Consider the following 22,456-nt stretch of genomic DNA (forward strand, 5'->3'; position numbering starts at 1 on the left):
CCTGTGCCAAGGAGCGCAGCCTGACCCCGCCAGCACCGAGCCTGGCCCCGCACGCCACGCTCTGCTCTTGTACCCATGACGGGTCCGCTGCCCGCAGCGGGGCTGCGGCACCCAGCACCCGCCATGCCCAGGAATGGGCAGCGTGGATCCAGCCAGCTCCGTTCCCCCTCCCGAGGGAGCCGCAGCATCTCCGGGCTGGTGGGTGTTTGGCAGACGGCTGCGGAGGCGGCTCTCGGCACTGTACCTGTGCCAAGCAGGCGGCTCCAAAACGCTGCAGATGCCAGCGGGGCATGGCTGGACCCCAGTGGTGGCCAGGGCTGCTGGGGGAGTTGATGGGGGGTGAGAGCGGGGACCAGCCCCAGCCCTGGGGGAGAAGGGCCCTTCCCTGGCACTGCCAGGCGGGGTTAGGGCTGTTCTGCGGGAGGAAGGAGGCGGCTGCTTGCGGCGTCCGGCCCTGCCGTGTGGGCTTCCCAAGCTGCTCGCCCTTCATTTCGGAGCTTATTAAGAGCTGGGCTTTGTCAATAAGGCACCATATAAAGCACATTGTTGTCTCTTAGCAACCTTAACTAGTTTAAGAAGAATTTTGTTTGGTTTTTTTTTTCGGAATATAGAAGAAATGCACCAGGAAACGGCTGCGCCAGCCGGGTTCATCCGGGAGCACCCGCTCTTCCCGCACGAGTCGGCGGCACAGCACAATGGCTTGGCCCCAGCTCCAGTCCCAGCTCCCAGCGAGCAGGGCCTGCTCCCAGTTACAAAATGGGAGTGCAGGGAGCACCGAGAGGCTGCTGGGGGAAGGACACAGATCCAGGGGTGGCAACGTTTGCAATGGGGAGATTACCAGGCTCTGCCAGACCCTGTCTGGGCAGCCTGCAGGGAGGTGGGGGGGGTGTGGGGGGACCCTGTACCTGGTGTGAGGACAGGAGGGAGCCTTGGCCATGTCCCATTATTCCCCGTGTCCCCAGCCCCTGGCCCTGCACAGGAGCTGATGGGGTGCCATGGCCAAGGGCACCGGGCAAGTGGTGGCAGAACCACAGGTCCTGCACTTCTGCCCGAGTGGGACCAGAATGTATGGAGACAGGGATCCCACCACATCCCTGCCCGGGCTGGACTGGGATAACTGGGCCCCAGCCTCTCACTCTGCATGGTGCTGGAGCTGGTTAATGGCAAACGGCGCCTGGGAGCATTAACCCAAGCGGGGGGGCGGGAAGGGGGGGTACAAACAGGCGCTGAGGGTGAATCTGCAACCGCAGGAAGTCAGTTATTAATTCGAGGGAGACGTTTTGCCCCTTGATTTACTGTCATCGGGCCTTTATGTAACGGCAGGGGAAGGGTGGGCGATGCTGTGGGGAGGGGGCAGACGAGGCGGGATGCAGTCCAGCATCCCCCCAGTGCCCCCTTCTGCTGCTCCCCGAGCCCCCCCGTGTGAAAGGAGAAGGGGATCAGGGTGGGAGCCCACCAGCTCCCTGTGCCACCGTGTGCCAGGGGAGCATGGGGGACCCTGAGAGAATCCTGTGCCTTCCCCATGGGACTTCCTCCTCCCCGCCCCCCCAGTTCTCAGTCTGGGCCCCGGCAGGCTGTTGACATGGCTGGGGCCTCGTGTCCTCGTGTCACCTCCTGGGTCGGGGGACAGGAGCTTGCAGAGCAGCTGCCGCCTGCGTGGTGCTGGTGTGCAAACACGGGGGTGCTTGTGCACGGATGCACATGTGGATGGAAGTGCACGTGTGGCCTCGTGGGCACGTGCACACGCCTGTGCGTGTGCAGATGTGTGTGCACACGCAGGTGCACCTCGCTGTGCTCTCGGCACACTCCGTGGGCACTGCCACGCACACGCTGAGCACCGCGCGTGCACACGCGGCGTGTGGGACCCACGGCAGCCCTGTGGCAACGCCGAGTGCCGGGGGACACGGCAACCCTGTGGCAGGGGACACGCAGCGTGTCAGGACCCCACAGCGGCTCTGTGGCGGGGGGACACGTGGGGTTCCAGGGGACACGGCAGCCCTTGGTGCCGGCTGGCGGGTGGCCCGGGCGGGAGAGGGCTGGGGGATGCAACACTCCCCTGCCTTCAATTGGCTGAGCGGTAAATAAATAAAAGGGAATTAAATAAATAGAGGCGAGTCGGTTTATATAATCGCTGGTACAGTTTGTCCTGAACCTCTGCACGGATTAGAGAGCTGGCACCAGCCGTGGGTCATTAGCAGCTGGGCTGAGCCCCCCCAGCGCGGCCGCCCCGGCCCCAGCCCCCGCCGGTGGCCCCCAGCCTTGCCCCCTATTTACCTACCCGGGTACTTTTTAACGAGAAACCTTGGGAAGGGCTGTGCGTGCGTGTGCACGGGTGTGCGAGTGCTTGCAGGGATGTGTGTGCATGTGTGAGCTCTGCAAACGTGCACAGGAGGGCACACGGCTCTGTGCGGGCACCTGCCCGTGCCCAGGTGTGCCAGAGCAGGTTGGTGTGTGTGCAAGGGGCTGCGTGTGTGGGTGTGCACAGTGTGTGCATGCACGTGTATTTTCGTGTTTGTGTGCACGGGGGCTGGCACATGCGTGTGCCTCTGTGTGTGGTGTGCGTGTGCACACGTGTGTGTGTGTATGCACCTCTGTGCACAAGCACGGGTGGTTTTCCCCTCTCTGCTCAGGAAAGCACCTTTCTCCCACAGCTCTGGGTTCTTCCTGGGTGCTGGGGTGTTCCTGCAAAACCATTTCGTTTCTTCCCTGCCTTTTGGAGCAGCCCCTGGGAGGTGCGTTTGTTGGGGTGTGAGGGGAGCGCCCTCAAAAGCTGTGGCACCCAGGCAGGAGGTGTCAGTGTGCCACAGGACACACTGGGTGCCAACTGGCTAGGGCGCCCGTGTCCCCCCGCACCCTCCCCAAGCACCCCCACACCCCGCCCCCGGCACCGAGGGCTGCCGTGTCCCCTGGAACCTCACGTGTGCCCCCGCCACAGAGCCGCCGTGGGGTCCTGACACGCCGCGTGTCCGGTGCCACAGGGTTGCCATGTCCCCTGTCCTCATGCCCTCCCACCGTCGCCCGCAAACCTCGACTCCCCTCCTCAGCTGCCCCAAATTGCTCCGAGCGTCCCACGGCAGAGCGTCCCACCCCGGGGACGGCCGGCGGGAACCCCCGATGTCCCCGGGCTCATCCGGGACTGTCCCCGCAGCGCCCCGCGGGGAGCCCCGAGTCCCGCAGGACGCAGCTGCGCTGCCGCCCGGCGCCGGGGTTGAGTGCGCCCGTGCCGTGCCTGTGCCCGTGCCTGTGCCCGTGCCCGTGTCTGTGCCGGTGCCCGTGTCTGTGCCGGTGCCGGTGCCCGTGCCCGTTCCCGTGCCCGTGCTAGTGCCAGTTCCCATGCCCATGCCTGTTCCACTGCCCGTGCCCGTTCCCGTTCCCGTGCCCGTGCCGGTGCCGGTGCCCATTGCCCTGCCCATTCCCGTTGCCGTGCCGGTGCCGGTGCCGGTGCCGGTGCCGGTGCCCGTGCCGGTGCCGGTGCCCGTGCCCGTGCCCGTGCCGGTGCTCGTGCCCGTGCCGGTGCCTGCTGCCGTGCGCGCTCTTCTGCTGCCATCTAGTGCCCACCCACGGGCGAGTTCCCGCAGGGCGCCTGTGGCTCTTGGCGTTCCCCGCCTGGGCAGTGCCCCGGCTCGGTCTGCCCTGGAGAAGCCACCCGCGCCTTGGGGACATCTTGGTGCTCTCTCTGGGGAGGTGCCGGTGGGCTGAGCCCCATGGCTTTGGACCCTGTGGGGGTGGGCCCTTGGCTCCGGGGGGACGGGGAGCACCATTCCCCCTGGAAACTGGGAGAAATCCAGCCGAACCACGGTGCCTGGGAAGAGGTCAGTGGCATGGGTTGCTGCGATGGCACTTGGATGTCCCACCAAATCCCGCCACCCCCATCTCACCGGGCACAGGTTGTGATGGAGGGGTGCAGGATCCTGGTTTTACCCACCAGTGACTATCCTGGTGCTCTCTGTCCCTGAAACGGACAGTGCCATGGAGGGGCCATGGCTGGCACCAACCCCAGGCACCACCAGCCACCTCGCTGCCGCTGCGGCCGTGAACGCCCGACCTGCGGACCCCACCGCAGCCGTCCCCGACAGAGCCATTCCATGAAGGATGCTGGAGAGCAGCTTTCCTGCCTCTCTCCCGTGCCTCTCATCCCTGAGATGGATGGACGGCCTCGCCCTGCGCTCGGTACCTGCTGACTCAGGGACTCGTGCGCCAGCATTGACGGATCAACCTCTGCATCGCTGCCGGGGCTCAGCAGTAAATCGGCTGTGCTGGAGCCAGCCGAGCCCACGGAGCGCTCGTGTGTGGATGCTGGCCCTGCCCAGCGAGGAGGGGGTGATCGATGGGGTGTCAGCAGAGATTCAGGCTCCTTGGGGCTTTGCTCAGGGACGTCTCGGCAGGAGATGCCGCAGAGATATTTTTAGCCACGTAATTCATAGCTACCTCCAGCCTGATTAATTTTTTTCCCCTTTGGTCAATCCATCACACATTCTTTCCCGGTGGATGGATGCGTGCTGGGAGCTGGGTGTGCTGGGAGGGGCTGAGGCAAAACCTGGATGCTGGATGCTGGGGCCATTTAAGAAAGGTTCATTTGATTCTGTTTTCCACGGAGTAACACAAAACACCTGTACGGGGGACCCCAAATGCTGAGAAAACCCTTCTCAGGTGCCCCCCAGCAGGCCAGGGTGGGTGCAGCGGTGAGCACCTGTGGGGCAAAATTGGTTCTGGGACTGTGTGCTGACCTGGACCAGCTCCTGCAATGCTCCAGCCTTTCCCAGGGCACTTTCCCAGCCAGAGATGTCAAAATGGGAGTCAGGGAGAGGCTGCAGGATCCCACATCTGTCGTCTCTGGTGAAAGCATTTCCACTCAGGCCTGATTCAGCAAAACAGTGTTTTTCCAATTGCTGCTGCACCCAGGATGAGGACACACAGTCCTGCAGGCTGCCGGCATCTCCCAGGGGTGCGGGCAGAGAAGGTGGGTCAGGCAGCTGATGTGCTTGTCCCTCGTTGGGAAATGTGAGCTGAGCGATTAATTTGGGTCCAGTCTGGGCTTTAGGCTCCCGTTTGCGCCTGCACCCATCCCCCCTTCCGAGCCCTCACAAACTCTGCAGCGCCACGGCACCAGCTACCCGGGTAGGACCCAGCGTTTGTGGGTGCACCACGGGGCACGCAGCAGTGGGGTCACCCTGACACCCCGCAGAGGCCCTGGGCTGCTGCCAGTCCCTCTTCCGGCCGGCCGAGCGTCACCCACCGCCCCCGTGTCCTGGCGCGACCCAGCTTCCCCGCGCCAGCGGCTGCGGCCGGAGGCAGCGCGGGGCTGCGGGGGCTGCCTCAAAGGCCCGATTTTCTTGCTCTGAAGCCCCGGCTCTGTTCGGCGTCGGGCAGGGCAGTGGGATGCTGGGGCAGCGTGGGTGATCCCGAGGGAAGGGGCACCGTGTTCCCGCTGGGCACGGGCGCTGCCAGTGCCCCCCACCTCCAGCCCTTTGATTCCGGCTCAGCCTCTTGCCCTGGAAACTGCAGCTGCCCACGGCAGGGTCGTGCAGGGCAGGATCTGATCTCCTCTCCCTGTGCTCCGTGCCTGAGCAGCAGCAGAGCTGGCATGATGCCAGGCACCATCCCTGCATGAGGAGGGGGACACTCCAGTGTCCCCAGGGTTTGTCCCTGAGTGGGTTTGCAGGGTTCCCTTGCAAGCCTGAGTGTCAGCTCGTGCTTCCCAGCAGGAGTCTGCTCAGCATGTCTGCTTCCCAGTTATCCTGTCCTGGGAGAGCTGTGGGGTCCCTCGCAGAGGGTGATGGCTTCTCGGGAGCTTGGGGAGTGAATCCCCCAGCTCAAGGTTTTGCTGTGAAGCTGCAGAGAGATTTCTCTGCTTCCCAAAACCAGTCCAGGGCTGTGCCCAAAGCAGTCTTAAATCCAGTTTAAGGCCATTCACAGCCCCTGCCTTGGGCCAGGGTGGGTGCTGGGGGATGGACAGACAGACAGACACCCAGGCCCCCTTGCTGGCACCATCTCAAGGACAGGAACTGAAGGGACTGGATGGGGCTGGCAGAGGTGGGATGGGGCTCACACCAGCAGAGCCCTTCACTGCCAAGCAGCGAGATGCTGTTTCCTGCCAGCAGCAAAGATTTCTCCAAAAACACGTGAGCCAAGCACCTGGAGTGAGCTGGGGCAAGGACAGCCAGGCTGGGAGCCAGGGCAAGGCTGGGATCAGTGGGAAACAATAGAAATCCAAACCCCTGAAACAGGGAGATGATCCCTGAACACACGTGGGTGGGCGAGTGGGTTCCACCCCAACCCTCCCTCCCTTGGTCCCAGCCAGGGCCATGGCACAACCTCCCTGTCCTTGGCCCCAAGTCCTTCATCTTCCCAAGATCAGCTTCCCCCCTCCAAAATCAAACAGCCAAGAGCTGACCCTGCACCCCTGACCCGGCCGCCCTCACTCACCATCCACCAGGTCTTGGCCCTCACGTCGTAGCAGAGCTGCCACCTCACCGAGCCCCCGGCCACCGGTGCTGCTGCCATGCCTGGCACCTCCATCCCCACCGGCTACTCCAGGAGGTGGCTGGCATGATGCCCTGCTCCCAGTGCCATCACAGACCCTTTTTCCCTCAAAAAGCACTCAGAGCAGCTCCCAGCCCTGGGGAAAAGCAGCGGGATGGAGGCGAGGAATAATCCCAGTCCCGGAGTTCCTGGGCTGCCCCCGGGGAGGCGGGTCGGCTGCTCTGGGTGGGCTGGTGGGTGGCCACTGCCGGGCAGAGGCTGTGCCAGCGGCTGGACACGCCGGAGGGACAGCACCCACGTCAGCGGGACGGAGGGATCCTGGAGGGTGGGACAGCAAAGGGATGTGCCGGGTCTTGGAGGATTTGGGAGTTGCTTTGGCTCTGTCTGCCCAGGGAAGGGGCTGCTGCAGGTACCCCCTACAACCCGCCAGCCCCCCTCCAGGGACCCTGACACATCCCTGTGTGGGTGATGGGCTCCCATGTCACCTGTTCCAGAGCTGTCCTGTGTCCCCCAACACACGTGTGCTCAGATGAAGGGGCCCTTCTCCTTCTCCTTCTCCTTCTCCTTCTCCTTCTCCTTCTCCTTCTCCCCTCCGGCTCTGTACAAACTCAGGGATGAAAACGGGGTGTGTGGGTATCTCACCTGAGGGTCTGGGGGAGCCAGGCACCAGCAGGGCGGTGTGGGCTGATCTCTGCTCCCAGTGTGGGGGCAGGATCTGGGCACTGGCGGTTCCTGGCCCTGTCACCCTGGTCTCAGCATGACCTGGCCCAAGGAAGTCAGAGGTGCCTCAGGGTGTGACATCCTTCTGGCCCTACTGTTTCCACGTGCACTGTGGGATTCTCCAAAGGATCCCAGTGGGGATCACATCTGCCCCCTTCCCTCTGAGCCTGCTCCCCACCCAGGGATGAGCCATCCTGGATTTTGGGCTTGCCACAGGCAATTCTGACCCCGGTGAGTGCTCAAGGCTCTCAGTTGTCCACGTCATCATGTCCATTTATCATCCGTTCTCCCAGGAATTGTGATTTGATTTGGAGATTGGGGGTTGTGGGCTGACCACCCCCATGCGTGGCTGAACAGCTGGCTCTGGCTTTGTTATCCTCAGGGACAGTCAGATCCTTCCCAGTGCTGTGCAGTGGGACAAGCTGGTCCCTGCTGGGTGCCCTGCCTCCCCCCTGTGCCCCCTGCCCTCCTCCCCGCTGCTTGCAGACTTTCCAACCCCAGGGTTTTGCTGCAGGGATTGAGGAAGTTATTGAGGAGGTTTGGGGGGTTTTTTTTTGGCTTTCAAGGCCCGGGAGTCACAGGAGAAGCTGGGTTTGTGCTGAGCTGGAGATTTGATGACATTTGGGGATATTCAGACAAGAAGCTTCTGGGGATGGAGCCAGCCTGCTGCCTGGGGTCCAGGGGGCTCGGGCACCACCACAGACACAGTGCCAAAGGATTTTGGGATGGGTGAGATGGCTGTGTGGGAAGGGAAGCAGCATGAGGGGCAAGTTGCAGGAATTCAGCTCCTGGAAATAATTAATTTCAAGGCACGGAGATTACTTCCTGATTTACTTTTTTTTTCTAACTACCAGTTTTTTTATCCTTATTTTTGATCAAAAGCCAGGCCTTTTCTTGGGAAAAGAACTCTGGAGCTTCTCACGAACACTTCCCTTTCCAATGAGACTTTTTTTATCCGAACAAGGGTTTGGGGCAGAAAATAAACCCAAAGTTGAGCTGTGGTTGCAGCTCAGAGCTGGGTACTGAGGCAGGAGGGTGGCATTGGGCAGCAGTGGGTGCAGGGGGGGTCAGATGGATTGAGCTAAGGAAAATCTTCCTGCTTGGAATCTTCCAGAATTGCTGTTTGGATTGGAAAGGGTGGTGTGTGAGAATGTGAGTGTGTGTGTGTGCCTGCACTACTGGTGTGTGTACGCAGGCAGGCATGTGTGTGTGTGTGTGTGGTGTGTGTGTGACACAAGCACGTGTATCAGTGTCACACGTGTGTGTGTGTGTGTGTGCGTGTGTGTGACAGGAGTGTGTGTCAGTGTCACACATCTGTTTGTCTGTGTGTGTGACACGAGCGTGTGTGTGTGACAGGAGTGCGTGTGTCAGTGTCACACACGTGTATGTGTGAGACAGGAGTGCATGTCAGTGTCACACGTGTGTGTGTGTGACAGGAGTGTGTGTGTCAGTGTCACACGTCTGTGTATCTGTGTGCGTGACACGAGCGCATGTGTTGGAGTCAAACGTGTGTGTGTGCGTGTCAGTGTCACATGTGTGTGTGTCTGTGTGTGTCACATGTGTGTGTGTGTGACACGAGCGCGTGTCGGTGTCACACGTGTGTCTGTGTGTGACACGAGCGCGTGTCGGTGTCACACGTGTGTGCGTGTATGACATGAGTGCGTGTGTCGGTGTCACACGTGTGTGTGTGTGAGTGACACGAGCGCGTGTGTCGGTGTCACACGTGTGCCAGCACACGTGGACCATGCACTGATGGTGAGCGGAGCAGACATGTCCTGCTGGAAGCAGCTCTGCTGCCCCAGGGCTGCGGCGCTGGCAGAAAGCAGGAGGAGATGCTATGAGCTGGCACCCAAAAATACATCGAGAGGCCTTGGTGGGGTTGGGGAGAGCCTCTGGCACATCCCTGCCTGTGGGGAAGGGCTCTGGGGGCATCTGGGGGACCCTGAACCTCCTGCCAGGATGCGGTTGCGAGGGTGGGCGCTGTGGAAATGCTGTGTGCCGGGGCTGGGGTGCCATGCAGTCCTGGTCCATCGTCAGGGGAGTCTGGGAGGGCTTTGACAGGCAATGGGGGGCAGAAGGGAGAGAGCCCCCCAGAGTGAGGAGTGGGGGGAGGTAGCCTCAGTGCTGGCACTCACCCTGGCATGTGCCTGCTCTGCCATTCCTGGGGCAGGGCTGTTGGGAAGCAGAGAGCCAGGAGGATGGATGTGGTAGGGAAGGGGCAGGGCTGAGCCAGCTGCTGCAGCCTGGGCACCTGGGGGCCCTGCCTTGGCATCTCAGCATTGCCCAGGGTGATCCTGCCTCCTCTGGCCTGTCATTGGTGCGAGTCCAGCTATCCGTGCCTCAGTTTCCCTGGCAGGAAGGGCTCTGCCCATTGCTACCCACCGTACCCGGTGTCCCTGCAGTGTCCCCCAGGGAAAAGGGAGGGAGATGGCAGTGGGGCTGTTTGCAGCCCGGCCCCGTGGGCCTCCCTGCTGCCCAAACTGGGTCACCCTGCCTGGGCTGTCACCTCAGGAGGGGCTGTGTGCACACGTGTGGGGGACAGGGGGTGTGCAGGTGTGTGAGGGCACACACGGATGTCCAGCTCCCATGTTCCCTGCCACCGGTGGCTCCCGTCCTGCACTGTCAAGGGGCCTGACCCACCCCCGGCCTGGGACTGCTTTGGGAAGGTCAGGCCCTGCTGCTCTTTTGGGACCCCTCATTAGTGTTGCGAGACCAGTGAGCAGGGTCAGGCCGGGGCACCCAGTCGCACAGGTACCCTGTGTGCACATCTTCCCTCGCTGCTCCGTGCCCCAGTGGCCCTTGGCATCTTCTTTTGCCCCTGGTGTTCCTGACCCCACTTCCTGCGGCTCCCTGCAAGATGCGATGATCCCATGGGAGTGACATGGTGACACCTTTGCTTGTGCCACAAAGCCACCAGGACCAGCAGGATGGGAGCGTGAGTCCATCACGTGGCTCCACGGCAAGAGGAAGCAGGCGGGGACAGGATGAAACCCTGTCTGAGCTCGTGCCCCCAGCGATGGAGGTGAAGGTCTCTGCTTTACCCTCATGTGGGGCCCCTTCCATGAGGGTCAGCATCTGGAGCTGGGTGCTGTCCCTGTCTGGGACCACGGCAGCTTCTGCAGCCCCTGAGCTGGGATCACTTCCCAGAGCTGAGCATCTCTTTGGGATGTCACATTTGGTGGCCGAGACGAGAGAGGGGACAACAATGGGGGAGTGACAACGACAGTGTGCCCCCACCTGCTCAGACCCATCCCTGGACATGCACAGCGCTGCCCGGGGGGGGTGAGGTAAATTTTGCACCCCAAAACCACCCCCCTTAAGGCTGTGCAAGCAGGACACCCCCCCCCCCCCCGCCCCCAGCTGCACAAACCAGACGACCCCACCCTCCCAGGGAAAGGAGGGCACGACAGCCCCCCAAGGCTGTAGGAGCCAGCCAGACCCCACCCCCCGGCAGCACAGTCCCTCGGATTCGGGCAGGAGCCTCCGGCCGTGCCGCGGGCGGTGCGGGTGTGGCCGCGCTCCGTCCCGCCCCGCCGGACCCCGGACCCGCCGCGGCCCCGGCTCGGGGGGCTTCGGGGGGGCTCGGGGGGCGGCGCCGCGCGGGCGGGGGCGGGGGTGACGTCAGGCGCTGTCCGCGGTGCTGAGGGAAGATGGCGGCGCGCTAGAGCCGGGCGGCGGCCAGGGCCCCCCGCGCCCCCCGCGCCCCCCGGCACCCACACCGCCGCCATGTCGCTGCTCTGCGTCGGAGGTACCGGGGCACAGGGCACGGGCCGCGGGGACCGGGCGGGGGGCGCGTCCCGCAGCCCCTCTGCTCGGGGCGGGGAGGGGGCAGCGCGGGGCCGGCGGGGCCGGCGGGGCTGAGGGGAGTGTGGGCAGCAGGGGGGCGGGGGGGTCGTGGGAACGGCTCCATTCACAAGCACCCGGCGCGTGGATTTATGAATGAACCGGCGGGGGCGCGCGCGCGGCGCGGGAGCCGGGAGTGGGGGTGGGGGAGGGACGGGGCTGTGGGCGCGCCCTGCCCGCACAGGGATCCCCCCGGAACCCCCCGGGATCCCCCCGAACCCTGACCCTGACCCTAAACCCTGCCGGGAGGGACGGGGCTCCCCCTGCGCCTCCCCCGCCCCATGGGGACGGCAGGGGAGGGACGGGACTCCCCCATAACCCTCCCTGGCTCTCCCCCCGCCGCTTCCCACCCCGCCCTGGGAAGGGAGCTCCCCCCGTAACAACTCCCGGGCTTCCCCCATAACCTCCCACCGCCGTGGCGAGGGAGCTCCCCCCATAACTTCCCACTGCCGGGGACGGAGGGGGCTCCCCTATAAGCCCCCCTCGGGCTCCCTCCGTAGCCCTCCCCCGCCGTGGGGAGGGGGATCCCCCCGTGCCGCCCACCCCCCTGGCTATCAATCTCCAGCTTCCCGCTCCCTCGGAGCCCCCTTTTTCCCACCCTGCCCCCCCCCCCCGCGTCTCTTCCCACACCCCCCTCAAACGCTGACCCCCACGCGCTCACCTCCCAAACACCCCTGCCCGTACACCCCCACCATCCCATCTCTCCCCAAATACCCCCCTAATCAACCCCCCCAGGACCCCACCCCTCACGCCTATCCTCAGGCACCCCCATCCTGCAGACACAGCCCTCTGCATTCCCAAACACCCCCTCATGAAAAACACCCCATATGTGCCCCCAGCACCCCACATCTATCCCCAACCCCCCAATTCCACCCTCAAGCACCCTCGACCCCTAAAATCCCTCCAACCCCAAACATCATCTTTCCCCATCTATGTATCTCTACATTTTCACTCCCCCAAACAGACCCCATACACCCCAAATCCCACAATCTCTCCCCACGTCCCTCTGTGAACCCCTAAATACCCACCTCAAATTACACCCCGAGCCCCAGCCCCACCTCCTGCAGCCCCCTGTGCCCCTGCAGGTGTTGCCCCACCTGGGCATGGTGATGCTGGTGGAAGCCAGGGCAGCTGGGGGGGTCAGGGTAGGAGCCTGGGGTTCTGGTGCTGGTGTGTTAGGGGATCTGCTGCCCAGTTAGGGGATCTGGTGCTGGTCACCCTATACTGGGATGAACTGGGGGGAGTGCACAGGGAGGGGATCCCCGCACCCAGCACACTGAGCCTTGCCCAGCTCGATGCACAGATGAGTCCTGCTGGCTGGGCCTCAGCCCTGCTGGTCACTCTGGATTGAATGCTCAGTAAGGGGGGAGTAGAAGTCGGAAGGGGATCCCTCTACCCTCTTCCCAAGGCCCTGATGGGGATGGGGTAGCACTTGTGTGTCATGGGGTCATAGGATGGAGGTGGCAGAGTGACATCTGGGACAAGGTGGGGCATAGGGTGTCTGGGATTTCCCCACCCCAGGTGAAATCTGGAGGAATATGGGGCTCTCCTGGTGCTGCCTGAGTTCCTCAGGATGGGGGCTGTGCCCCCTCCCACCCCCTGCCATGTCCTTGTCCTTTAGGTGCTGTCACAGCCCCCTCTCCCCTGGCAGTGTCACAACTGGCATGCCCCCGTGTGCCCCCCAGCCAGCCCCAGATTTGGGGTACCATTCTCTGGCGGGGGGGGCGCCTCTTTACTCCCACGTAAAGGACTGTCACATGTGGTGACACCCTCGGCGGCGCTGGGGGTGGCTGCTGAGAAACAGCTCCGAGTGGGTTGGGGCTTCCCCCAGTGCCCCGTCACCACTCGCTGGTCACGCTTCTCATGCTATTTCTGGGGGTCCCGGGGGCGGGGGTGCCACCCCAGAGCCTCCCCCAAGCTTTCCCTGCCCCTCCTGGGGGGCTGCGGCCACGTGCAGCCCCTGGGGGCTTCGTGCCATGGGGTGTCCCTGGGTGACAGGCACTGGAGTGACCTGGGACTGTGGGGTGAGTGGGGACAGGAGGGGGTGTCTGGAGTGGCGTGAGGCAGACGGACAGATGGACAGGCGGGCGGACGGGCATCCGGAGAGACAGATGGAGAGACGGAGGGACAGATGGATGGAGGGGATGGGAGACGCGAGCACGGAGGCTGAGGGGTGGGTGGAGGGAGTGACAGAGGGGTGGAGGAACAGAGGGAGAGGACAGACAGAAGGGTGGATGGATGGACGGACAGATGGAAGGATGGACAGAGGAGTGCACAGAGGGATGGACAGAGGGTTGGATGGACAGACAGAGGGATGGACAGATAGATGTATCGGGGGATGGACGTAGTAGGGATGGGTGTGTGGACAGATAGTGGGGTGGGCGGGCAGAGGCATGGGTGGATGAACAGATAGGGGAGTGGATGGAGAGACAGGTAAATGGGTGGACACACAGGAGACAGACATGGTGGGTGGTGGGGCGGGTAGATGGACAGACAGGTGAATGGATGGATAGACAGAAGATTGGGTGAATGGAGAGGCAGGTAAATGGACAGAGGGGTGGCTGGATGGACAGAGGGGCGGCTGGATGGACAGAGGGGTGAGTGGATGGATGGACAGCAAGATGGATGACGGATGGGTGGATGGACGGAGGGACGGGTGGGTGGAGAGACAGGTAAATGGACAGACAGCAGGATGGGTGGACAGGGGGTGGACAGGGGGTGGACAGACAGACAGGCTTGTTGTGGCATGCCAACAGCCCAGCCCAGTTTTCCTGCCATTCCCAGTCCAATCTCTGCCAGCTGCCTCCTGCCTCAATTTCCCCAGCTGGTCAATGTCCCCAGAGAGGAGCCAGATCCCCCCAGCCTGGGAAGATCCCAGCTTGTTGGTGTCACACAAGTGTCACACTGTCCTCAACTCCTTGCCTGGGGACTCAGGTAGAATTTAGCCCCAGGGTGGCACCCCAGGACTCGCCACCCCTGTGCTAGCTTTGGGGACCCTTTGATGGGTGTGAGGGCAGCACATCCCGCAGATGGTGACAGCAGGACTTCTCCCTAGCAGGAGATGACAGCCAGGAAAGCCACGTGTTCCCTGGGTAATTGTTTGTTCCTGTCATCTTGGGTATTTTTGGAGCTTTTCCTTCCTCTGCTCTCCCATTCCTTTTTGGAAGCAGCAGCTGGTGAGGAGTAGTGGGTGCCCCTGGGCCCGGGGGAAGGGGATCCCTGTCAGCCACAGGCAGGTTTTGGCTCCAAATGCTCTATTAGAATAGAATAATATCAATTTATAATATGTATCATATAATGTATAAATACCTTATATTTAATTTACATCATTATTAGACTCAGTGATGCCAGCCATCCCCAGACAGCCCCCAGGCTCCCAACCTGGTGTCACTCGAGGATCTTTGGGATCCTGGCGCCTTGTGCCACCCCCCAGGTGTGAATTCCCCATCCCTGAGTGCAGCTGCAGCTCCTGGAGCCCTGTGATTCCCTGGGAACATGGCTGCCGGTGACGTGGCTGGTGGCCTTCCTTCGGACAAAAAGCCACCCAGCGTGTCACCCAGCTCTCGGTGGCACAGGGCAGGCAGCCGAGTCCAAGGGTCCCCAGTTGTTTTCCGAGGCGATGATTCCCCGTGCCTCAGTTTCCCCGAGGCCGCTGGTGCCACCTCCCAGCCCTGCCGGGCACGTGGCTCTGGCGGCAGCCCCGCGTCCCCTCCGGCGCTGGTGGCGGCTGATAAACGGCTGGCGAGTGGCACGTCTCCGAAATCAAATTACCTTTGATGTCGCCAGGGCTATTTTCATCCCTCCTCGGTCACGTTGGTCCTGCACCCGCTGGCACCCGCGTCATTTAGCCGTTCTCCGGGTGCTGTGTCATTCCCTCCCCGCCCGGTCCCCTCCTGGCAGCCCCGAGGACACCCCTCGGCCCCGCCACCCCCCCCGGCATTGGCAGCGTCCCTACCTGGCTGTGCTCAGCTCCTTGTGCCCCCCCCCTCCCCCACTGCAGCCAAAAGTTGGGGACCGACCCCTACCCGACTGGGTAAAGCTGGGGGGGGGGACAGCCAGGACTGGGGGGGTTTTCCCCTGGAGCTGAGCAGGATCGGAGGGCCCCCTGCACACCCCAATGGGCAGGATGGGAACCAGCCCCACAGTGCCCCCGGGGGCAGACAGGGCTGCGGTGCAGTGGCAATGTTTTGGGGCCGTATAAGATTTTGAGGGGCTGTCTCCACCACCCCTGGGGCTGGTTTTGGGCAGGCCCCCGACCCACCAGGTTTCCTGTGGGAAATCCTGGTCAGTGGTTTGGGAGAGCCTTAACCCTGGTCCTGCTGGGCCAGTGCCACCCAACTGGGCCTGGAATGGGGGACAGGGCCCCCCAGACCACAGGTTTTCCCTCTGGATATGGATGGTAACATCATCTGTTTCTCCAAATAAATCCCAAATCAAAAGGGGGTTGGGGGGTGTAACATTCCTTCAACAGAGGAAGGCTGGTCATTTGGGGTTACAAGCTGTCCCAGAGTAGCAGGTTTTTTGGGGGAGCCTTTGCTCCCCTCTGATGCCCACCTCCGTCTCATGTCTGATCCACCACCCTCATTTGGCATTGGGGATCCCAACACTTTTCCCACCTGGCAGCTGGGGGGGGGTGTGGGGGGCAACCAGGACTGGGGTCTTCCCACCCCCTTGACACCCTGGTGGGGATCCCCAACCTTCCCCCAGGGTCTCAGCCTGTTTCTCTTCTCTCCCCTTGTCCCCACAGTTAAAAAGGCCAAGTATGATGGGCCCCAAGGTAAGTGAGACCCCACCTGCCTGCCCACCTGAGGGGAGAGGGTGGGCGGCTCTTGGGCTGGTCGGATGTGGTGGGATCAGGGGAAGGGCTGGGGACGGGGGGCGAGGGGACCCTTAGCTCTGGAGGCATCATTTGGCAAGCTGGGAGGACACACACAGAGATGGGGGTGCCCTGGACAGGCGCGGGGGGCTCACATCCTACCAGCCCTGGATGTAGGATCCGTCCTGGGGCTGGCGTGCTGAGGGAAGCGTGTGTGGGTGGCAGTGGGCAGTGGCGGGGGTTGGGGACACACTGGGGGTCACTTCACCCTCTGCTTGTTCCCACAGAGAAATTTAACACCTACGTGACCCTGAAGGTGCAAAATGTCAAGAGCACGACTATCGCGGTGCGGGGCAACCTGCCCTCCTGGGAGCAGGACTTCATGTTGTGAGTGTCCAGGGGTCCCCTTGAGCTCCCCCATCCCTGCTGCTCCCCTCACCCCCATAAATAACACAGGGAGCCCCCCACTGCCCTGACCCCGGGTCTGGGGGGCTCACCTGAGTCCTGGGCCCGAGGGGACAGGTAGAAGCTGGGGTGGTCCCGGAGGGCTGCTGAGAAGGGGTAACCTAGGGGGGGTTAACTTCATGGGGGATGACCTGATACCTTTCCTGTCCCCAGTGAGATCAATCGGCTGGACCTGGGCCTGACTGTGGAGGTGTGGAACAAGGGGCTCATCTGGGACACCATGGTGGGCACGGTGTGGATCCCCCTCCGGACCATCCGGCAGTCCAATGAGGTAGGGAGCCGGGCACAACCATCTCCCTGCTGAACCCCAAGAGACCTGTGCCACCCCCAGCTGTCCTTTGGGCCAAGCAGAGCTTTCCCCGTTCTGCCTGAGGCCAGACTCTGTGTGCTGGGGTTGTGGGGCCAGGAAAGGGGGGTCTGGGAGCTCTCCTCACTCCATTTCCACCCCACAGGAGGGCCCTGGGGAATGGCTCACGCTCGACTCCCAGGTCATCATGACCGACAACGAGATTTCGGGCACCAAGGATCCGACTTTCCACCGCATCCTCCTTGACACCCGCTTTGAGCTGCCGCTGGGTGGGTACCCCATCCCTGGCCCCCAGGCCCGGCCCGTGTCCTTCCTTGCCCTCAGCCCCAAGGATGCTCATGAGCCTTGGAGCTGGGGCTGAGGGTCTGATACTGTGGCCCCAAAAGCTCGAGGGCTGTTTTGGGCGAGGTCTGTGCACCAGCTGGGGTCTTTGCCCTCGCAGATATCCCTGAGGAGGAGGCCAGGTACTGGGCCAAGAAGCTGGAGCAGCTCAATGCGATGCGGGACCAGGATGATGTGAGTGCAGCCAGGCCTTGGGTGAGGGGGCAGGGGCAGTGCTGCCAGCAGGAGCCCTCACCAGCCCCTCTCTCCCCAGTATGCCTTCCAGGAGGAGCAGGAAAAGCCTCTGCCCGTGCATGGCTCGCAGTGCTGTAAGTGCTGCCCTGTCCCTGCCCCGCTGTGGGACCCCCACACCCTCCTTTCTCCCCAATCCCACAATGAGGAATTTTAAGGGGTGGGCTCCACATCTGCTTTGGGGCATTGGACCCCGCCCTAAGTGGGGCTCAGCTTCACCCCATACCCTGTCCCCATCCCCACTCCTGTTGTCCTTCCCGTGTTTGCTGGCGTTCCTTTGCTGTCTCCCTGCTCTGCAGTGGGTGAGCCTTCCTTTGGGTGGAGGGAGCAGGGCATGGGAGCAGTGGGGCTGGTAAGGATGGTCCCCCCGCAGCGAGGGGCAGCAGGCTGGTGATTGGGGGCTGCTGGATGGGAGCCCTGCAGGGGCATTTGGGGTGGCAGCTCAGTTTGTCCCAACCCGTGCCTCAGTTTCCCCTTCTGTAACCACCCCAGGGCCATGCATGGTTCAGTGCCCCTGTGCCCAGCCCCAGGCCCTGTCCCCTGTCAGTGCCACCATGCCTGGCTGTAGCATTGTCCTCAGCCAGGGTCAGTGACACCATGCCCACCCCAGGCACGGTCTCCAGTCCTGGTTGGTGTCACCATGTTCAGGCCCAGGCACTGTCCCAGTGCCAGTGTGCCCCATCCTGGATGCTGTCCCCAGGGCAGTGTCCCCAACCCAGTGTGCCCTCTGGGGAGATGCTGGCTCCTCCCAACCAGCTGCCTCCATCTTTATTATCTCTGCCCCTTTCTTTGTAGGCAACTGGAATTATTTTGGCTGGGGAGAACAGCAGAGTAAGTATCCTGCCCACTCGTCTCTTCCCAGCCTGGGGGTCCCCAGCACATCCCTCTTTGCCTGGCCCAGGGCTCAGGGGACCTGGAGCTCAGGTCTAGCCTGTGGCCTTGTGCCATGACTCTGTACTGGGTGAGGACAGTGTCACCAGGTGCCCTGTCCTGGGCAGGGCTGTCCCCATGGGCTGGTGGGGACATGGCACCATGGGGCTCTGTGCCCTTGGGGTGTCCCAGTGGCAATGAGCAGCTCGGGCTTTGCCTCTGTGGTGGAACATTGATGGGGCAGAGGGAGGGTCCCTGCCCCCGTCCTCTTCCCCCTTCTGTATGTCCCAAATTCCCCCTCTGCCTTCCCCTCATCCCTCCAAACCCTTCCTGCGCTGTGAACACGTCAGCTCCCCCCTCACCCTGCCCTGGGCCCACCTTCCCAGCACGGTCCCACAGTGGTGAGGACACAGTGGTGGCATTAAAGGGTCTGTGCAGCGTGGGGGGAAGATTTGGGCCATCCCCTGCCCCACTCACTGTGGCCCCTTGCAGACGATGACCCCGACAGTACCGTGGACGACCGGGACAGTGACTACCGCAGCGAGACCAGCAACAGCATCCCCCCACCCTACTACACCACGTCCCAGCCCAACGCCTCCGTGCACCAGTACCCCATGAGGCACCAGCAGCAGAGCTCCCGCGACTCCTACACTGACTCCATGCAGAGCTACGAGATGGACTACTCGGACCAGGCTCCCATCAGGTAGTGTGGCCACAGCCAGCTCACCCTGGGACCTGCTCTCTCAACCCCCCCGCAGGTGACAGAGGCCAGCAGGTCCCCAGGGTGACACCAGGGATGGCGCTCCCGGTGCTGTGGGTGACAGAGGGAAGGATGCTGAGGTGAGGAAGAGTGGGGTGGTGCTAGCCCCAGCCAAACCTTTCCTTCTCACTAGGAAGTTTTCAAACTCTTTTGGGTCACTGCCCTCCTCTGTCCTCAGTGGGTTTGGGGCCCCCCACCCCTGGCTGGTCCTGCTGGGAGCTGGACAGTGGGGTGTGGGCTGGCTGGGGACACAGACGTGGCAGAGCCCAGGCCAAAGTGCCAGCCCCATCCAGTGGACAGAGCCTCCCTGCCAGCGTCCCCACGGCAGCAGGGGGTGGCGGGTGGCGGCGGTGTGGCACCTGGGAGCTCGCTGACCATGTTCCTCTCCTCCCCTGGCAGACGCTATGGTAGCGTAGACTCTGCCGCAAACGGACGCAGCGACGCTGAGTCCGGTTCTGAGTCGAGCAGGCGGACCAGCCGCCAGCCTTCCCTTGAGAGCAGGCGGTCCCTAGACCTATCGGATAGGTGGGTCGCTACCTGTGCCGTGTGCCGTGTGCCGTCGCAGAGTGCTGTGGTCGGTCCTTGCAGCCATGGTGAGGCCAACACCAGTCCTGGCAAGGGCGGCCTTGTGCCACGCTCCCCGCCCCGGATCGGCCTGCTACAGGGACAGCATTGGGATGCTCCAGGTGTCCCCCCAGCCCTGTGGTGTTCCTTCTTGCTGCTGCACCCCACTTCATGGGGTGACATCCCAGCATCCTGGTCCCACTTGCTGGCACTGCGACTGTCTGGCAGCACTGCTGCTCGTTCCTTGTCGTGCCAGCAGGTGTGGGACTGGGCCCTTGGGGACTCAAATGCCACCCCCTGTTCCTGGTCACCTGCCAGGATGTGCCTGTCTGGGCAAAAGCCTCATGCAGTGATTTGGGATCCTGCAATGTGCCAAGGGCCCCTCTCCCAGCTCTGGCCAGGATCAGGATGGGGAGGTGTGGGGTTTCCAGGTGTGAGCTGTGTCTCCTGTATCCCTGTGCCCCAAATGCTCCTTCCTAAGGTACCTGGATAATGCCAGTACCCCTCCCAGCTGGGACTAGCCTGAGCCATCCCCCAGCACTCTCTTCCCTGCCGTGTCCCCTGGCTTCCCACAGCCTGGCTCAGCCACTCTGGGCTCTGCCCATCCCAGCCCCTCCTCTTTGTCCCCTCACACACCCCCTGAGCCCTGGCTGCCAGTGCTGGAGACGTGGTGTCGGCCTCTTCCTCGGCATGTCCCTGTCCTGTCTGCATGTCTGCTTCTGTCAGCCTGTCCCCACGGAGCCATGGGGCTGCCCTGTCCCTGGCAGCCTCCCGGGGCACAGGGCCCCTGTGGGCCCCCCAGTGCAGGCAGCTGTGAGAGGAGGGGCCTGGAAGAGCTGGGGGGCACATGGGGTGGGGGAAGGGGTCTGGCCTGGCAGGAAGAGTGGAGAGGGGAGCCTCGGGTAGGGATGGTGTTAAGAGGAGTGAGGGGGTTGAGGGGGTGTCCTGGGGTGGGGGTGCCTGGGAGGGCTGCAGGGAGCACTGAGACGTCAGGGTAGAGGTTGGGTGACAGATCTGTGTGTCGGGGGCAGGACAGGGTGTCTGGCAGCAGCAGGAGGCAGGATCTGGCTGGGGGTGCTGCTGCCCCCACCCCTGGCTGGGGTGAGCCTAGGGGACAGACCCTGTCACCCCCATCCCCACTCTCAGCCCAGGCGCAGGCAGGGAGGTCAGACCCTGCAAGTGCACCTGCTTGAGGGGCTGCTTCCAGCCCAAGGATTCTCCTGGTTCTGTGCCTTCGGCTCCCAGGATGAGGAGCCCAGTGCTCCCGATGGGAGCTGCACATCCTCCTGCCCCTGGTGCGGGGCCCTGGGGCTCTGCCTGGGGTGACACGGACCCATGGGAGCCCTGTCCTTGTGTCCCCTCGCCCCTCAGCCCCACAGGGAGCAGCCGCTACGCCTCGTCGGCCGAGCTGAGCCAGGGCAGCTCCCAGCTGAGCGAGGACTTCGAGAATGAGAGCCTGAGGGACTCGGAGCTGGATGAGAGGGACGGGGACTCCTACCACTCCTGCCACAGCTCCGTCAGCTACCGCAAGGACTCGCCGCGCTGGGAGGAGGAGGATGATGATGATCTCTACCTGGAGGAGGAGGAAGAAGAGTTCATTGAGGACTACAGCGAGACTGAGGAAGGCTACCCCAAGGAGGAGGAACTGGAGGAGGAGGAGGAGGAACTGCGGGAGCAGGACACCTATGAACCCCCTGAGCATGAAACATACCCACCACCACAGAAACCCCTGCCACAGCAGCAGCAGCAGCAACAGGTCCCGCAGCAGCAACAGCAGCAGCAGCAGCCACCCCAGCTGGTCCCACAGCAGAAGCCTCAGCAACAGGAAAAGAAGGAGGAGAGGAAAGAGGAGAGGAAGGAGGAGAAGGACATCTCTGCCCCCCAGGAAGCCCCTGAGGCCCTCCAGGCCCAGCGGGCAGAGGAGGAAGTTCCCATGCAAGAGGCAGCCCCGGAGACTGAGCCCCCAAAACCAGCTGAGAGGTAGGAGGGGGGAGCTGGGCTGTGGTGTCCCTGGGATGGCACTGTGCCTGGAGGCACTGAGGATGCTCTGGAGGTGGCTCAGGGATGGTGCTGGTGCTTGGCGCAGGACCAGGGACCTTCTGTCATGTCTGGAGCTTTGCCAGGTGCCTGAGCCATGGGGGAAGCCCACCTTGTGCTACCCAGGCAAGAGCCAGCACCCTGGGCACTGCCCTGGCCCAGCCACCCCCTGTGCTAAGCATGGCTAAAGCTGCTGGGGCTCCAGGGCTGCAGGTTCGTAACCTGGGACGAACCTGGGGCTGGGGGAACGGGGTCTCGGGGCTGTGATTCCTCTCCTCTGGCACAGGCTCTTGGCACCCTGGGTGGAGCTTGGTCAGAGGAGGAGATTTCCTTCATGGGAGTCAATCCTCTCCCTAAGCCTGGAAAAAGCTCATCCATGGCCTCCTGTGCTGTACAGGTGAATTAATTGGTGGTCAGGTTCCTGGTGCAGCATGGGAATGATTCCTATCTTGGGGACAGAGGATTCAAATATCATTATTGACCATTTCCATTTTCAGTGAGTGTCACTCCTCTGTGCAGAGGTGAACTGTGATGGGCTCTTTCAGCCTTTTGTTTAGTTTAAATTACAGACCAGGAATGGGGAATCTCTAATTTAAAACAGTGTGTAATGAGTTGTTTTTAAAAGAAATGGATATTTAAGCCCAAGACCTGGCAGGAGCCTCAGGTCATGTCTGCCTGCAGTGTCCACTGGGCAGGGGGCTCAGGGGGTCCTGTGCTAGGATTTGGGGACCGTGGACTAGTGCTGGGGACTGTGGATTGTGCTGGGAACCCCAGCTTGTGTTGGGACCCTCAGATTAGCACTAAGGGCCTCAGATTAGCACTGATGACCCCAGAGTAGCACTGGGGACTGTGGATTAGTGCTGGGAACCACAGGTTAATGCTGGGGATCCCTGGTTAGCACTGAGGATCCCAGATTAGCAGACAAAGCCCCCCAGGTTTGGGCAGGTTCACCTCCTGAGCACCCCATGGCCTCTTCCTAGCGTGGTTCTGGGCTCCTCTCTCCAGTGTCACATCACAC

At 62.7% G+C, this 22,456-nt stretch overlaps 1 protein-coding gene across 18 annotated transcripts in view; it reads left to right on the forward strand.

Moving 5' to 3' along the window:
- Positions 1-10,829: 10,829 nt before the first annotated feature.
- Positions 10,830-22,456, forward strand: part of UNC13A (unc-13 homolog A) — a 37,670-nt gene continuing 26,043 nt past the window's right edge. For 7 of the 18 annotated variants that reach the window (XM_039566243.1, XM_039566251.1, XM_039566255.1 and 4 more), the window contains exons 1-11: positions 10,831-10,951; positions 15,794-15,823; positions 16,150-16,249; positions 16,481-16,598; positions 16,780-16,903; positions 17,077-17,150; positions 17,230-17,284; positions 18,003-18,038; positions 18,570-18,780; positions 19,237-19,362; positions 20,773-21,381. In XM_039566243.1, the coding sequence (XP_039422177.1) occupies positions 10,930-10,951; positions 15,794-15,823; positions 16,150-16,249; positions 16,481-16,598; positions 16,780-16,903; positions 17,077-17,150; positions 17,230-17,284; positions 18,003-18,038; positions 18,570-18,780; positions 19,237-19,362; positions 20,773-21,381 (1,505 nt within the window). In that variant the 5' untranslated portion in view covers positions 10,831-10,929. Of the gene's footprint in view, positions 10,952-15,793; positions 15,824-16,149; positions 16,250-16,480; positions 16,599-16,779; positions 16,904-17,076; positions 17,151-17,229; positions 17,285-18,002; positions 18,039-18,569; positions 18,781-19,236; positions 19,363-20,772; positions 21,382-22,456 lie in introns of all 18 variants that reach the window. The other 11 variants (XM_039566245.1, XM_039566242.1, XM_039566249.1 and 8 more) reach the window with 3 other exon arrangements.

Source organism: Corvus cornix, chromosome 28, assembly GCF_000738735.6.
Source record: "Corvus cornix cornix isolate S_Up_H32 chromosome 28, ASM73873v5, whole genome shotgun sequence".
NCBI lineage: Eukaryota > Metazoa > Chordata > Aves > Passeriformes > Corvidae > Corvus > Corvus cornix.